General features: G+C 49.2%; 3 protein-coding genes and 3 pseudogenes across 4 annotated transcripts in view; 1 reads left to right on the forward strand and 5 right to left on the reverse strand.

The window, feature by feature from the left end:
- The window catches only part of LOC148123724 (GTPase IMAP family member 5-like), a 373,254-nt pseudogene that overhangs the window by 309,192 nt on the left and 46,314 nt on the right, over positions 1-17,748 (forward strand). The window lies entirely within an intron of this gene.
- Positions 1-17,748, reverse strand: part of LOC148123726 (GTPase IMAP family member 9-like) — a 317,013-nt gene that overhangs the window by 297,690 nt on the left and 1,575 nt on the right. The gene's annotated exons all lie outside the window — the stretch shown is intronic.
- LOC148123727 (GTPase IMAP family member 9-like) overlaps positions 1-17,748 on the reverse strand; it is a 259,666-nt gene that overhangs the window by 240,321 nt on the left and 1,597 nt on the right. The gene's annotated exons all lie outside the window — the stretch shown is intronic.
- Positions 2,321-3,577, reverse strand: LOC113454055 (succinate--CoA ligase [ADP-forming] subunit beta, mitochondrial pseudogene; annotated as a pseudogene).
- Positions 6,497-7,824, reverse strand: LOC113454974 (succinate--CoA ligase [ADP-forming] subunit beta, mitochondrial pseudogene; annotated as a pseudogene).
- Positions 16,134-17,748, reverse strand: part of LOC113454218 (GTPase IMAP family member 9-like) — a 2,219-nt gene continuing 604 nt past the window's right edge. Inside the window, exon 2 of the mRNA XM_087918982.1 lies at positions 16,134-17,495. Within this exon, the coding sequence (XP_087775108.1) occupies positions 16,852-17,495 (644 nt within the window). The 3' untranslated portion in view covers positions 16,134-16,851. The remainder of the gene's footprint in view (positions 17,496-17,748) is intronic.

Here is a 17,748-nt window from a genome sequence, read left to right on the forward strand (position 1 = left end):
AGGATGAATTTTCTTTGAATTTTGCAAATTGGCCAAAGTTTTCAAGGATTCTCTGTGAAATATGTGAATTTGCACTTCTACAAGAATTCTCCATGAAATATGTGAATTTGCCAAAATTCTACAAGGATTCTCCTTGAAATTTGTGAATTTGCCAAAATTCTATAAGTATTCGCCTTCAATTTCGCAAATTTGCCAAAACTCTACAAGGATTCGCCTTGAATTTTGCAAAGTTGTCAAAGTTGTGCAGCTGTTTTTGAAGTTTGTGAATTTTCCAAAGTTGTACAAAGGTTCTCCTTGAATTTGCAAAATTCCCAAAATTCCACATGGATTCTTCTTAAATTTCACAAATTTGCCAGAATTCTACAAGGATTCTCCTTCAATTTAGCAAATTGGCCAAAGTTTTCAAGGATTCTCCTTGAAATTTGTGAATTTGCTCTTCTCCAAGAATTCTCCTTGGAATTTGTGAATGGGCCAAAATTCGACAAGGATGAATTTTCCTTGAATTTTGCCAAAGTTGTTGACGTTGTTTACAAGGGTTCTTGAATTTGGCCAAGTTGCCAAAGTTGTGAAACGGTTCTTTCTGCGTTTTTAAATAAAGCACCTGACTGACCCAGTGTTATCAGTGTGTGTCTGCCAGTGTGTGTGTGTGCGTGCCATCAAGTCTTCGATTCAATTCAACTCAACTCAACCCAACCCAAGTCTTCAATTCAACTCAACTCAACCCAACCCAACTCAACTCTCCAATTGAACAATTGAATTGGAAAAAGGGAAAAATGGAAAGAGAGAGAGATAGAAAGAGAGAGAGAGAGATGGAAAGAGATGGAGAAATGGAGATGGAGAGAGAGAAAGAGAGAGAAAGAGAGAGAGGGAGAAAAAGAGATGGAGAAAGAGGGAAAAAAGAGAGAGGGAAATGTAAAGAGAGAGAGATGGACAGAGAGAGAGAAGTGGAGAGATGGAGAGAGAGAGATGGAAGGAGTTAGAGAGAGGGAGAGAGAGATGGAGAAAAAGATGGAAAGAGAGAGATGGAAAGAGAGATGGAATGAGATGGAGACAGAGAGAGAGAGAGATGGAGAAAGGAGGAAAAAAGAGAGAGGGAGATGTAAAGAGAGAGAGATGGAAAGAGCTGGAGAGATGGAGAGAGGGAAATGGAAAAAAGAGATAGGGAGAGATGGAAAAAGAGAGAGATGGAAAAAGAGAGAGATGGAAAGAGATGGAGAAATGGAGATGGAGAGAGATGGGAAAAGGGAGAGATCAAAAGAGAGAGAGGGAAAGAGGGAGAGAGAGATGAAGAAATGGAGATGAAGAGGGATGGAAAGGGAGAGAGAGGGGGAAAGAGGAAGAGATAGAGATTGAGAGAGAGAAAGATGGAGAAAAGAGAGGGAGAAGGAAAGAGAGAGAGCGATGGGAAGAGCTAGAGGGGTGAAGAGAAAGAAAGGAAGGGAAAGATGGAGAAGAGGAGATGGAGAAAGAGGGGAAAAAAGAGAGGGAGGTAAAGAGAGAGGGATGGACAGAGAGAGAAATGGAGAGATGGAGAGAGAGAGATGGAAGGAGTTAGAGAGAGGGGAGAGAGAGATGGAGAAAAAGATGGAAAGAGAGAGATGGAAAAAGAGAGAGGTGGAAAGAGATGGAGACTGAGAGAGAGAGACAGATGGAGAAAGAAGGAAGAGAGAGAGAGGGAGATGTAAAGAGAGAGAGAGCGATGGAAAGAGCTAGAGAGGTGAAGAGAGAGAGAAAGAAAAGAGAAAGATGGAGAGGAGGAGATGGAGAGGGATGGAAAATAGGGAGAGGGAGATGGAAAGAGAGGGAGAAATGGAGAGAGAGAGAGAGATGGAGAAAAAGGGATGAAGAGGGATGGAAAAAGAGAGATGGAAAGCGAGGGAGAGATGGACTGGTGTCTGTGTGTGTGTGTGTGTGTGTGTGTGTGTGTGTGCAAGGAAATAGGGCTCTCCACTCCAGCACATCCCCCTCCCCATCTATGAACAGAGCCAGGCATACCCCTCCCCTCTGCACCCCCCCATTCCCTGCAGTCCAGGAGACAAACTTCCTTTAAACTAGGTTTAAATTTCCTCCACCGGTGACATATCTTCGCCCGCCGGCGTGAATCCGCCAGCCCAAAAGGCCAACGAGAGCCGCCGCCGCATGCGGGAAATCGGCTGAGATCGGGCCGGTCGACGTCAAAGCGGGCGGGAGGAGGAGAGGGAAGGGAAACCCCAACGCTGTCTGTCCCCCCCGAGCCCCCCTACCCCTCCCCCCTGGCCCCAAAGAGGGCGGGGCCATGGGGAGGGCACCGCCCCCTTGGGAACGGGAACGGCGTTCCTCCTCAGGCGGACAGCTGGAAGTTGACGTCGACGTGGAGGTCCTTCGCCAGGCACATGATCTCGGCGAGGGCCACGGCGGTGGCGGCCGCCCGGTCCAGGTCGTCGCAAGCCAGGATCTTCAAGCCGCTCTCGGCAAAGAGGACTTTGGCGTCATCCACCCGGGTGCCTTGCAGGCGGGCCACGATGGGGACCTTCAGCGCCAGGTCCTCAGCGGACAGGATGATCCCGCGGGCGATGACGTCACAGCGCATCAGCCCTCCGAAGATGTTGACCAGGATGGCCTGGACCTTCTTGTCGGAGGTGATCAGCTGGAAGGCCTCGGTCACCTGCTCCACCGTGGCCCCACCCCCGACACTGAGGTAGTTGGCCGGCGCCCCACCGTGGAGCTGGAGGAGGTCCATGGTGGCCATGGCCAAGCCCGCCCCGTTGACCAGGCAGCCGATGTTGCCTCCCAAGGCAATGTAGTTGAGGTCGGAGTCGGCCGCCTCCCGCTCCTTCTCATCCACCTGCGTCCAGTCCTGCATGGCAAAGATCCTCGGCTGGCGGAAGGCCGCATTGCCGTCGAAGATGACCTTGGCGTCCATGCACATCACCCGCCCGGTGGAGTCCTCCACCAGCGGGTTGATCTCCAGCAGGACGGCGTCGTGCCCGATGAAGAAGTCGTACAGCTTGACCATGGTGTCGGCCGCCTCCTCCGCCAGCCCCTCCGGGAAGCCCATCCTGGTGGCTAACGGCACGGCTTGGCTCATGCGGAGGCCCGTGACGATGTCGACCGGCTCCTTCAAGATGGACGCCGGCTTCTCAGCCGCCACGTCCTCGATCTGGAGGCCGCCTTGAGAACTGGCGACCACGACGGGACCCTGGAACTCCCTCTCCATGCTGATGGCGAAGTAATACTCCTTCCGCAGATAGCGGCGTTCGCAGACGAAGACCTGGTGACAGATCCGCCCTCGTTCCCCGGTCTGCTTGGTCACCAGCCTCTTGCCAATCATCTGGGCGGCCACCGCCCGGGCCTCCTCGGGCGAGCCCACGATCTGCACGCCGCCCCTCAGCCCGCCTTCGAAGACCCCCGTTTCCCGCCCGCCGGCCAACACCTGGGCCTTGACCACCAGGTCCTGGGTGCCAACCTTCCGTGCCGCCCGGTAGGCTTCCTCCGGTGTCCTGGCCACCGAGCCGTACGGGACGGAGACGCCGGCCTCGGCCAGGAGCTCCATGCAGAGGTACTCGTGGAGGGAGAGGTGGCGGAGGCGCGGGCGGCGGAGCTGAGCGGCGGGCAGCGTCGCCGAGAAGCGGCGGACGGCCCCCAATCCCAAACTCCCGACGATGGCGCCTCCTCGGACAGCCCCAAAGATCCTGCTACATATCATTTTGGGGGGGGGGTCGTGGGACTGAATGCGTCTGCAAGATGACGCTGCCAGGATCTCCCTCCCGGCCGAGATTTCCAACTCGTAGTTAGGGTTGCTTCCTGCTGGTTGTTTCCTGCTGGCTTCTCATTGGCTGAAGACAAGAGGTTCTGTGACCTCACTGGCCTCTGGTTCCTCCTCCTCCTCCTCCTCCTCCTCCCGGATGCCCCTACTCCCCCGTAGAGGTTTACTACTGGTTCGGCGTAAGCACGGACAGAGCGTTCTCCGTTGGGACAATTTCAAGCGATGGAAACTTGACATCAACCGGAGGGAGAGAAGAGGCGTGAAAAAAAAAATGGGACTCGGATATTGAAAATGTGCTTTTGATATACACTCATAGATTAACAGAAATGGGAAGGGACCTTAGAGGTCATCTAGTCCAAACTCCCCTTGCGCGAGCAGGAAGACAATGGTGGCCCGATTTTTTTTTTTAAAGGGGCAGGGTTGAAGAATTGGAAACAGACATTGATCAATGGATGGACGGACGAAGATGACGAGGATATCACGGGTGAAACCCGGCCAATAAGATGGGGAGGATTCGTACGTATGACAAGAGAAGCGAGGGAGGAGGAGGAGGAGGAGGAGGAGGAGGAGGAGGAGGAGGAAGAAGAAAAGAAAGGAGATTGGGATGAAACTAGAATGCAATGAGGATAGAAGGATGATGTCAGAAAAGATTCTGATGATGGATGAAAGGGAAATAAAGGGAGGGAGGGATGAAGATCAAAGGGCAGCGGACTCTAATTGGTAATGAAAGGGTGTATATAAGGATGGATAGATAGATAGAGAGATAGACAGAGAGATAGAGAGAGAGAGAGAGAGAGAAGATAGACAGATGAAGAGGGGGGAGAGAGAGAGAGAGACAGAGAGATAGATAGATAAAGAGGAGAGAGAGATGGACAGAGAGATAGTAATAGATAGATAGATAGATTAGAGAGATAGATAGATAGATAGATGATAGATAGATAGATAGATATAGATAGATAGATATGATAGATAGATAGATAGATAGATAGATAGATAGATAGATAGATAGATAGATAGATAGATAGATAGATAGATATTGATAGATAGATAGATAGATAGATAGATAGATAGATATAGATATTAGATAGATAGATAGATAGATAGATAGATAGATAGATAGATAGATAGATAGATGATAGATAGATGAGATAGATAGATAGATAAATTGATAGATAGATATAGTGAGATAGATAGATAGATAGATAGATAGATAGGTAGATAGATAGATAGATAGATAGATAGATAGATAGATAGATAGATAGATAGATAGATAGATAGATAGATAGATAGATAGATAGATAGATAGATAGATAGATAGATGATAGAGAGACAGAGATAGATAGTTAAATGATAAATGGCTAGATGACCTCCGAGGTCCCTTCCGACTCTGTATAGTCTATGATTCCGTAAAGATCTCCTGCTTGAGCAAGGGGGTTGGGCTAGATGACCTCCGAGGTCCCTTCCATCTGCTTGAACAGAGAGTGTGGGTATACACACATATTTGTATATATGTACACACACACACACACACACACACACACACATATATATATACAAACACAAACATACACACACACACATATACACATATACATGTATGTTTACACACACACACAATATACATGTATATTTACACACACACACATACAATATACATGTATATTTACACAGATACACACACACATACACATATACATGTATATGTATATACACAACATACAGACACACAGACACACACACACACACACACATAGACAAAAACACATTTATACACTCACACACACACATATATAGACATACATACAGCCACAAACACACACGAGCAACTGACTGCTTGTTTGGCTGATGAATCGGCTGATTGACTGATTGACTGTCATTCTGTCAGGGCCTTCTGCTTGGGCAGGCGGATGGACTAGATGCCCTCCAGGGTCCCTTCCCACTCTGTTATTCTGTAAGGAAGGAGAAGAAGAGGAGGAGGAGGAGGAGGAAGAGGAGGAGGAGGAGAAGAGTAATGGTGGTTTAATGCTGGCCAAAGAAGCTCGGTCCTTCTTGAAGCCTTCTAAAGCTGCCCAGATGCCTCCTGGACCTCAGGTCTGGTGGCCCCAACCCGACATGCCAAGCCAGGATTCAGAAGACCAACCACCACCAATAAAACCAGGGTTTTATTGAGAAGAAGCCATCCCATCCCATCCCACCCGTCTCCAGTGGACCTCCTTTCTCCTCGACAAACTGGAGGACAGAAGAAGATCTGGTCTTCAGCTATGGTGGAGATGGAAGATCTGGTGAGAGCTGGTCCTCAACCACGGTAGAGATGGAAGATCTGGTCCTCAACCATGGTAGAGATGGAAGATCTGGTCCTCAACCATGGTAGAGATGGAAGATCTGTTGAGAACTGGTCCTCATCCATGGTGGAGATGGAAGATCTGGTCCTCAACCATGGTAGAGATGGAAGACCTGGTGAGGGCTGGTCCTCAACGATGGTTGAGATGGAAGATCTGGTTAGGGCTGGTCTTCAGCTATGGTGGAGATGGAAGATCTGGTGAGAGCTGGTCCTCATCCATGGTGGAGATGGAAGATCTGGTCCTCAACCATGGTAGAGATGGAGGACCTGGTGAGGGCTGGTCTTCAGCCATGGTAGAGATGGAAGATCTGGTCCCCAACCATGGTAGAGATGGAAGATCTAGGGCGAGGTGGTCCCCAACCATGGTGGAGATGGAAGATCTGGCCCTCCACCACGGTGAATCCACCCTTTGCAGAGCAGCTTCCTCAGATCCTCCACTGGAAGCTCACCTCCAGGCGGGCTTCCTTGGCCAACGTCACGATTTTGGAGAGGCCCACGGCCGCTTTGGCCGCCTGGTCCAGCTCGTCGCAGGGCAAGATCTCCAGCTGGCTCTCGGCTATCAAGGCCTTCGCCCGGTCCACCCCGGTGCCCTGCAAACGGACCACCACGGGGATCTTCAGCGCCAGCTCGCCGGCCGCCAGCAGGATCCCTTCGGCAATGGTGTCGCAGCGCATGATGCCTCCAAAGATGTTGACCAGGATGGACTTGACCCCGGCGTCTGAGGTGATCAGCTTGAAGGCCTCCTTCACCTGCTCCACCGTCGCCCCTCCGCCCACGTCTAGGAAGTTGGCCGGCCTGCCGCCGTGGAGCTGGATCAGGTCCATGGTGGCCATGGCCAAGCCCGCCCCGTTGACCAAGCACCCGATGTCCCCTTCCAACGCGACGTAGTTCAGCCCGGCCTCGGACGCCTCCCGCTCCTTCTCCTCTGCCTGCGACCAATCCCGCCGCCCGAAGACGCCCGCCTGACGGAATGCCGCGTTGTCATCCAAGTTGATCTTGGCGTCCACACACACCACCCTTCCGGCCGCGTCCTCCGCCAGCGGGTTGACCTCTACCAGCAGCGCGTCGTACCGGAGGAAGAGCCCGTAGAGCTTGAGCATGTTCTTGGCGGCCGCCGATGCCGATTTCTCCGGGAAGCCCATCCGGCGGGCCAGGTTGAGGGCCTGCTCCTCCCGGAGGCCCTCGGCGATGTCGACGGGCTCTTTCAAGATGGCCGACGGCTCCTCGGATGCCACCTCCTCGATGTTGACCCCGCCTCGGGCGCTGCCGATCAGGACGGGGCCCTGGAAGGCCCCCTCTAGAGCGACGGCGAAGTAGTATTCCTTCCGCAAGTAGCGGCGTTCGCAGACAAGGACGCGCTGGCAGATCCTCCCGGCTTGACCGGTCTGCTTGGTGAGGAGTTTCCGGCCGATCATGCCAGCGGCCGCCGCTTGGGCTTCCTCCGGCGAGGAGACCATCTGCACGCCGCCCTTCAGCCCGCCTTCGAAGGTCCCTTGCGCCCGGCCCCCGGCCAAGACCTGGGCCTTCACCACCAGGTCCTCCGTCCCGATCTCCTCGGCGGCCCGGAAGGCCTCGGCGGGGCTGGCCGCCACCACAGCCTTCGGCACCGCGACGCCGGCCTCCTTCAGCAACTCCATGCTGACGTATTCGTGGAGGGAGAGGGATCTTTGTTGCGGAGCCCCGAAGCTACGGCAACCGGACACCACGGCCGTCCCGCTCCGGCGGGCTAGGCGCCGTACGGCGGTCACCACCCAGGGAGTAAACATGGAGGAAGGAGGCCTGGGGGTTTGGGAGGGTCTCTCCCTCGTGTGCGCTCTCATCCACGGACCGGGAAGTGGAGCCTCACCTTCCCAGCCTTCTCTCTCCAACTGCCGCGGGGCGGCCTTGCGATTGGTCGGGGCCGGGGGTTCCAAGGGCTTGGATTGGCCCAAGGGGAGCAGGGATTCCAGCTGGGGTGGGGGGGTGTTGTGAGTGGGGGAGTATTTGTGTGGGTGTGTAAATAAATGTGTGTTTGTGTGTGTGTATTTGTATATTTTCCATGTATATATATGTATACATGTATCTGTGGACACCACGAAATGGCCAGGAAATGGAGATCTAGTAAATTAAATTAAATAAAATTTAATTTAATAAATTAAATTCATATTTTATTTATAATATATATGTAATATATGGTATCCTGAAAAACACATAACTTATCTCCTCTTATAGCTATGGAATAGAGAGCACAGTACATAGACTATAATTACGTAGATTTATTGCTGATTTATGTGTGTGTGATTTCAACTATTGAACGAAAACGAAAATTAAGGCGGAGACGAAACAAGGGTTTACACCTAGGCAGGGAAAACCAAAAGTGACGAGTACCGAAGGGGCAAAAGCCTGGCTCGCAAACAATCCCCAAGAGATGGACTTCCGAGTCCTAGCGGGCGATCCCGTCAATCATGAGTTAGTTGTTGGCGCGGCGGGAGCCGCAAAAATACTTAACACGATGCTCGGTTGTCTAGAGGACCTCCGAGGTCCCTTTCCCACGCTTTCGTTCAAGGCTTTTCCATACCGGTCTCCTGCTTTGAGGAGGGGGTTGGGCTAGATGACCTCCCAAGTCCCTTCCAACTGTATGATTCTGTCAGGGGCTCCTGCTGGAGCAGAGGGTTGGACTAGAGGACCTCCCAAGTCCCTTCCAACTGTATGATTCTGTCAGGGGCTCCTGCTAGAGCAGGGGCTTGGGCTAGATGACCTCCAAGGTCCCTTCCAGCTGTGATTCTATGTGTCTATAAAGGTCTGCAGCTTGGATGGGGTTGGGCTAAATGACCTCCAAGGTCCCTTCCAACTGTATGATTCTGTCAGGGGCTCCTCCTGGAGCAGGGGGCCCATTTTGAGCCTTTTATCAGGTCAAAAGCAACCCGGAAAATGGCTCGAAAATGGCCTGAAGAACTGCCTGAGAAGGCCTCAAGAACAGCCCCAAAAGAGCCTGCAAATGGGCCAAGAAACGCCCCCCAAAACTGCCTAAAAAGTCCTGAAAACCTGCCTGAAAACGCCCAAAAAACTCCGAAATGCCCTGAAAAACTACCTGAGAAATGGCCTGCAAATGGGCCAAAAAAACATCCCGCAAAAGGCCTGAAAAATGGCCTGAAAAAAACTGCCTGAAAAGGACCAAAAAACTGCCTGACAAATGGCTGGAAAAACTGCCTGAAATAGAGGAAAAATGGCTTGCAAATGGGCCAAAAATGCCCTGAAATGCCCCAAAAATGGCCTGAAGAACTGCCTGAAAAGGCCTGGAAAACTGCCTGAGAAATGCCTGAAAAGGCCTGAAAAACTGCTCGAGAAATGGCTGGAAAAACTGCCTGAGAAATGGCTGGAAAAACTGCCTAAAAAGGCCCGAAAAACTGCCTGAGAAATGGCTAGAAAAACTGCCTGAGAAATGGCTAGAAAAACTGCCTGAGAAATGGCTGGAAAAATGCCTGAAATAGAGGAAAAATGGTAAATGGGCCAAAAATGACCCCCTAAAATGCCCCAAAATGGCCTGAAGAACTGCCTGAAAAGGCCTGGAAAACTGACTGAGAAATGCCTGAAAAGGCCTGAAAAACTGACTGAGAAATGGCTAGAAAAACTGCCTGAGAAATGGCTGGAAAAACTGCCTGAAAAGGCCTGAAATACTGACTGACAAATGTCTGAAAAGGCCCGAAGAACTGCCTGAAAAGGCCCGAAAAAATGCCTGAAAAATACCCCCAAAACTGCCTGAAAACGCCAGAAAAGGTGAGATATGCCTGAAAAGGCCCCAAAACTGCCTGAGAAATGACTGAAAAATGGCCTGCAAATGGCCCAAAAAGCACGCCCCAAAATGCCCAAAAATGGCCTGAAGACCTGCCTGAAAAGGCCCAAAAAACTGACAGAAATGGCTAGAAAAACTGCCTGAAAAAGCCCCAAAACTGACTGAGAAATGGCTGGAAAAACTGCCTGAGAAATGGCTAGAAAAACTGCCTGAGAAATGGCTGGAAAAACTGCCTGAGAAATGGCTGGAAAAACTGCCTGAGAAATGGCTGAAAAACTGCCTGAGAAATGGCTGGAAAAACTGCCTGAGAAATGGCTGGAAAAACTGCCTGAAAAGGCCCGAAAAACTGCCCGAGAAATGGCTAGAAAAACTGCCTGAGAAATGGCTGGAAAAATGCCTGAAATAGAGGAAAAATGGCTTGCAAATGGGCCAAAAATGACCCCTAAAATGCCCCAAAAATGGCCTGAAGAACTGCCTGAAAAGGCCTGGAAAACTGACTGAGAAATGCCTGAAAAGGCCTGAAAAAACTGACTGAGAAATGGCTAGAAAAACTGCCTGAGAAATGGCTGGAAAAACTGCCTGAGAAATGGCTGGAAAAACTGCCTGAAAAGGCCCGAAAAACTGCCTGAGAAATGGCTAGAAAAACTGCCTGAAATAGAGGAAAAATGGCTTGCAAATGGGCCAAAAATGACCCCCTAAAATGCCCCCAAAATGGCCTGAAGAACTGCCTGAAAAGGCCTGGAAAACTGACTGAAAAACTGCCTGAAAAGGCCTGAAAAACTGCCTGAGAAATGGCTGGAAAAACTGCCTGAGAAATGGCTGGAAAAACTGCCTGAGAAATGGCTGGAAAAACTGCCTGAGAAATGGCTGGAAAAACTGCCTGAGAAATGGCTGGAAAAACTGCCTGAAAAGGCCCGAAAAACTGCCTGAGAAATGGCTAGAAAAACTGACTGAGAAATGGCTGGAAAAACTGCCTGAGAAATGGCTGGAAAAACTGCCTGAAAAGGCCTGAAAAACTGCCTGAGAAATGGCTAGAAAAACTGCCTGAGAAATGGCTGGAAAAACTGCCTGAAAAGGCCTGAAAAACTGACTGACAAATGTCTGAAAAGGCCCGAAGAACTGCCTGAAAAGGCCCGAAAAAATGCCTGAAAAATACCCCCAAAACTGCCTGAAAACGCCAGAAAAGGTGAGATATGCCTGAAAAGGCCCCAAAACTGCCTGAGAAATGACTGAAAAATGGCCTGCAAATGGCCCAAAAAGCACGCCCCAAAATGCCCAAAAATGGCCTGAAAAACTGCCTGAGAAATGGCTAGAAAAACTGCCTGAGAAATGGCTGGAAAAACTGCCTGAAAAGGCCCGAAAAACTGCCTGAGAAATGGCTAGAAAAACTGCCTGAAAAGGCCCGAAAAACTGCCCGAGAAATGGCTAGAAAAACTGTGGTAATATATTTTATTAATCATTTTCTGTAAGTCCTTTGTACAGCCATTTCGCATAGATCTAGGGATACGTGAGCGCTCCTAGTGGGGGCAGGAGTGCCTTTGCTATGAGTACTTCGTCCTGTTTTGATCTGCGAGCTTAAAAGGAACAGGAAAATAGGTGAAAGTTCAAGGTACACAGCAGAGACGTTCCCATGGGACTTTCCGTGCCTGTATATTCTCATGAGACTTTCCGCGGCTGTATGTTCTCATCCTGTTGAGGTCATTGTTTTCTGAATATGCATTCTGTACTTTCGATTTCTTTCTTAAATAAATACTGCTGCCTGAGTTCGCTCAGGGCTGGCATTTACTCAGACGTTTCCCTGCGTCTCATTTCAAGTGCCAGACCACCACAAGTGGTGACCCCGACGTGATAGCTTGGAAAGGCTATCGTTTCCCGCATCCTATACCTCGTCGCGGATGTCGACTGGGCCCCTCATCTTCTTCGCTGGACGGAGATAGATTCTTTTCGTGAGTATGGGGGGAGATCTCTCGAAGGCTCAGAGAGATCACATCAGGGAACTGAGAGGGATCATTGGGAATAGTTTTGGATTTGGAGTTCATAGTAGAGGACATGCCGTAGGAAAGAAAGAAATTGAGGACTTATTACAGTATGTTTGGAAACATATTCAGTCATATCCAGAGGGAGATAGTATTAAAGTAGAGTCCTGGAAAAAGATAGGGAAATTTTTGCACGAGGAACCTCATGCCCCTTCTTCAATTTTGTTAACCTGGAGGGTGGTTATGGATGCGTTAGCTACTTATGAACAACCGCTCCTAGCACCCCCCGAAGAAGGTTTGCCGCCTTACCATGTGGTACGTTTATTGCCGCCGACGGCACCTCCGGATAAATCCAGAGGACTGTCAGGCGCTGGAAATACTTTGTCAGAAGATAAGAGTTTACCTTTAACTGTTCAAGTGGATGCAGTTACTGCAGCTATCGAAGAAGCAAAAATAGAGGGGAATTATCAGGAGATGATTTGGTGGAATTTGGAGCAGAGATTCAACTTAATCCGGTAGAAATTGTCATGGATGCTGCGTTGAATCCGCAGCGGGAGTGGAAGCCTCTACCTCTCAGAGTTTTAAAGGAAGTTAAGCAGGCAGCAAAAGAATATGGTGTTAGATCGCCATATACTCAGGCATTGTTAGAAGCAGTTGGTTATGGAAATAAAATGATTCCGGCTGACTGGAAAGCTCTGTTGAATATGATTTTAACTCCAGCTCAATATTTGGTGTTAGATCAGAAATGGAGACAGCTGGCAGTTCAGAGGGGAACAGCAAATGTTACCCCAGATCAGCTTTACGGAGCTGGTAATTATACAACAGTGGAACAACAGAGAGATGGAATGCCTGAGGAGGGGTTCGTTCTTCTCCCACAGTTAATTTTTCAAGCCGTAGGGGCTCTCCCTGATGGCGAAGGTGGCGAGAAGACCTTCACTAACATCAAACAAGGGAACAATGAACCCTATGAAAATTTCATTAGCAGATTGAAATTGGCAATTGAAAGACAAATTGATAATCAATTCGCCCGGAACGAATTGCTTTTGAAGTTAGCAGTAGAACAAGCTAACACAGATTGCAGAAAGATCTTAAATCCTCTTGTAGCAAGTGGAGAGCGAGAGATCGCAGATTTGATTAATGCATGTAGGAAGGTTGGGAGTCAGTCTTTTAACATGGAGACTTTAGCTCTGGTTCTGCAAGCAGGAAATGCTAAAAGGGAAATTGTTTCAATTGTGGGAAGCCTGGACATTTTAAAGCGCAATGTCGGGCTCCTGGAGGGGGTCAAAGTCAGCAAAATAAGAGATCAATGGGACAGGGTGTTCGTCCTAAATCAGTGTGCTGAAATGTAAGAAAGGATACCATTGGGCATATCAGATGCTCCTACAGATTTACTGATGGAGGGAAAGTTTTTGGTGCTTGTGTTTGGAAAGATAAATCTGGAACTTGGCATACAAAAGTGACATCAGTTTTGGCCTTTCAAAATTTTAAAAATCAGGATTTTAATCTAATAGTGGATTCTTTGTATGTGTATAATTTGTTACCCTTTGTAGCAGGTTCTTATTTGTCTCCTGGAATATCAGCCAATATTCTACGATTGCTTTTGTGGTTGCAAGGATGTTTGGAGCAGCGTATGAATGTGTGTTTTGTTGCTCACATTCGTAGTCATAGTAATTTGCCTGGAATTTTATCACAAGGTAATGCCAAAGCTGACAGTGCTGTAACTTCAGTTCTCACTGTCCAGCCATGGGACAGCCATAGTTATTTTCATCAAAACGCTAAAGCGTTGGCACACCAATTCAAGCTTACTACTGCAGAAGCTGCTGCCATAATTCAACAATGTCCAACTTGTTCAAAACAGGGCACGGCTATCCCTATGGGAGTCAACCCCAGGGGGTTGAAACCTTCAATGATTTGGCAAATGGATGTTACTCAATATCCGCCATTTGCACCCTGGAAGTATATACATGTGACTAAAAAAGGAGGAAAGCTCCTGGGGCTTCCGGCAATTCAAGATCATTTAAATCTAGCTTTATATACTTTAAATTTTTAAAATTTGTCTGGTAACCCCCTCTGAAAGTGCGGCCAGCAGGCATTTTTCTTCTCCTTCTACAGATGCAGTGAGGCCTCGGGTGTTGGTGCGGTTCCTTCCGGATCCGGCATGGGTTCCTGCTGAGCTGATTACGTGGGGACGTGGTTATGCAGCAGTCGAACATCTTGATCAAATTCGTTGGGTTCCTGGTCGGTGCGTTCGGCCTGATCATTCGCAGGCGCCGGTGAAGGAGGTTTCGGAGGAGCAGGATGGCGTTTCTGTGGTTCCTGATTCTCTTGATGCCGGCAGCTCAGGCGCGGCGTTGTGAAGGCTGGGAAAAGATGACTGCTTATCTGAGGTTACCAACTTGTATGCAGCAGGTTCCTCTGGGAAATCGGACTAAATTGATCTGCAAACAGTGGCATCCTTTGATTTTTCCAGCAGATTGGTCCTGGCATAAGGATCAAGACATTCTTTACTCGGGACCTGATAAGGATATTATATCTTCAGCCTGTGCAACAACTCTGATTCTGTTTAATGTTTCTGTTTCAGACTATGGACAATATCGGTGTCAATTGGAGTTGCCTATGTTACCTTATACAGACTCTCTTTCCCACCTCTGGGAATAGCTATGAACTATAGAGATATTCATATTTTAAATAATTTTACTGTTGCTATGTTTAATAATACTATTAGAAGCATTAAGATGTTGAATGAAGAAGTGTCTGAAATTCGCCAAGTTACTTTACAAAATCGTTATGCTTTAGACATAATGTTGGCTGCCAAAGGAGGAGTTTGTGCCTTAATTCATTCACATTGTTGTGTTTTTATACATAATTATGAGCCTAACATTACAAGAACTGTTCATGATATGGAAGACCGCATAGCTGAACACGAAGCAGGAAAAGATGGCTTCAATAAGTCACTTTGGGCTTTGCTATGGGATTGGCTTCCTGACAGCTCATGGTTACGTTTATTGCTTCAATTAGTTGTAATAATTGTTGCTATACTTATTATGTTATGTTGCTGTATTCAATGTATTCCTAATCTATTACAAATGTGTACCTCAGCCATTCAACGTATGGGACCAGGTCGCAAGGGAACTGTGTACTATGCCACTAAAACACCCCCTATCTTTGAATAAATAAAAAAGGAGGGAATGTGGTAATATATTTTATTAATCATTTTCTATAAGTCCTTTGTACAGCCATTTCGCATAGATCTAGGGATACGTGAGCGCTCCTAGTGGGGGCAGGAGTGCCTTTGCTATGAGTACTTCGTCCTGTTTTGATCTGCGAGCTTAAAAGGAACAGGAAAATAGGTGAAAGTTCAAGGTACACAGCAGAGACGTTCCCATGGGACTTTCCGTGCCTGTATGTTCTCATGGGACTTTCCGCAGCTGTATGTTCTCATCCTGTTGAGGTCATTGTTTTCTGAATATGCATTCTGTACTTTCGATTTCTTTCTTAAATAAATACTGCTACCTGAGTTCGCTCAGGGCTGGCATTTGCTCAGACGGTTCCCTGCGTCTCATTTCAAGTGCCAGACCACCACAAAAACTGCCTGAGAAATGGCTGGAAAAACTGCCTGAGAAATGGCTAGAAAAACTGCCTGAAAGGGCCCGAAAAACTTCCTGAGAAATGGCTAGAAAAACTGCCTGAGAAATGGCTAGAAAAACTGCCTGAAAGGGCCCGAAAAACTGCCTGAGAAATGGCTAGAAAAACTGCCTGAAAGGGCCCGAAAAACTGCCTGAGAAATGGCTAGAAAAACTGCCTGAGAAATGGCTAGAAAAACTGCCTGAAAAGGCCCGAAAAACTGCCTGAGAAATGGCTGGAAAAACTGCCTGAGAAATGGCTAGAAAAACTGCCTGAAAAGGCCCGAAAAACTGCCTGAGAAATGGCTAGAAAAACTGCCTGAAAGGGCCCGAAAAACTGCCTGAGAAATGGCTGGAAAAACTGCCTGAGAAATGGCTGGAAAAACTGCCTGAAAAGGCCCGAAAAACTGACTGAGAAATGGCTGGAAAAACTGCCTCAAAAGGCCTGAAAAACTGTTTCTCCTCTTATCTTTTCAAAGCAGCCTTTCCTCCCTCCCTCCATCTCTCATCTCTCTCTCCCTCCCTCCCTCCATCAGCTCTCTCTCTCTCTCTCTCTCCCTCCCTCCCTCTCAGCTAGTAGTGCAGTATAGCCTAAGATAAGGAGAGATCACACCTTAATCAAAGCAATTTGATTAACTATTATTAGAATGGCACATTATGTCAAACGTTAATAGGATGAATTTTATTGTATTTATTTTAATGTTATGATTTTATTTATTGCCAATTTAATAATAATAAAGGTGCACGGATACCTGCTGCCGAATTTTTGAAAAGTGCAAGCGTGTTCCCCCACCACAAAAGACACACGCACACACAAACACACACACACACAACCGATGAGGGAAGGAGGAAGAAGGAGGAAAGAGAGGAGACGGGGAGAGAGGGAGGAAAGGAGAGAGAGAAGGAGGAAGAAGGGAGGGAGGGAGGAAAGCGAGGAGATGGGGAGAGGGAGGAGAGAAGGAGAGAGAAAAATAATGGAGGAAGGAAGGAGATGGGGAGAGAGGGAGGAAAGAAGGAGGGACAGCAATAAGGAAGGAGGGAGGAAGGGAGAAGGAAAAGAAGGAGATGGGGAGGGAGGGAGGGAGAAGGAAGGAAAGGTGGAAGGAAGGAAAAGAGGGAGGAAAGAAGAAAGGAAGGAGGAATGAAGCAACGAGGAAAGGAAGGGAGGAAGGAGGGACCCCTTTCAACCCCACGGAGAAACCAGCTTCTCGGGAGACGGAATCAGCTCAGGGAAACTCCGCCATGAAACTCTCCTGGGGGAGTTCCGGAGGGGGAAGCGGAAAGCTGAAGCGGGCCGAGCCGAGTCAAAGACGATCCGTGGAGTTGCCGTCGCGGCGCCTAGAAGCTGGGCCCCGAGCGTTTCGCCGCCATCCCCGTCAGAGCAAAGGACACAGCTAGGAGAAGTCCCGATTTTCGGCCAAGTGCTCCTTGTCAGCCTTCATCATCTCCTCTGTGTAACATGGGGCGGCGCGGTTTTTCTCCACCAGCGCGTCAATCATGGCCATCAGCTGGCGCACCTGAGCTTCGCGCTCCGCGCCTTTCGCCTTGTTGTTAAAGGCCAGGAAGCGGTTGCCGCAGTGGTACACCTGCTCCTTCAGGACCGCGTTGCCTTCAGTGATGAACTCCTCCAGGGTTTTGTCCTCCAGGTCCTCCTTGCGGGTGAAGAGGATGATCGTGTAATCCTTGGCCTTCAAGCTGAAGACCTGCTTGATCAAGCGCGCCACCTCCTCCTCCTCCTTGGTGAAGCGGCCCGGGCGCATCACCTGCAGGATGACGTGGGGGCCCGGCATGCAAAACTCGATGCACTTGCTCACTTCGGCCGAGGTTTCCCGCTCGAGACGAGCCGTGTCGAGGAAGCCCGGCGTGTCCACCACCACCACTTTCCGGCCGTTCACCTCAGCCTCCGCCCGTTGGCAAGTCTGGGTGACGGAGCCGAACGACATCTTGGATTCGAAGACCGGGCTCCCCAGGATGGTATTGCTCACCGCGCTTTTCCCGTTGCCGGTTTTGCCCACCAGGACGATCCGCCGTTCGGGCCCTACAAACCCAAAGCGGGAAGAGGAGAGAGGAGGAGGGAGACCGGTCAGGAGCACTGGAGATGACCGGGGTCAAAGGCGCCATCAGTTCAGAATCCCTGTGTGCTCACAAGCGACCTCAATCCAGCCCCCCTTGACGGCCTTTCTTATCTCCCGCTCATTTCCCCCCCGACCGTTAGTAGGTCCGATTCTTGTAGGGAGCTTAAGTTTGCAGTCCTCGACTTAACCACCCTTCCCTTCCTCGACTGTCCAAAC

The sequence above is a fragment of the Pseudonaja textilis genome, unplaced genomic scaffold, assembly GCF_049901715.1.
Source record: "Pseudonaja textilis isolate UNSWEBS1 unplaced genomic scaffold, rPseTex1.2 PTEXSCF22, whole genome shotgun sequence".
NCBI lineage: Eukaryota > Metazoa > Chordata > Lepidosauria > Squamata > Elapidae > Pseudonaja > Pseudonaja textilis.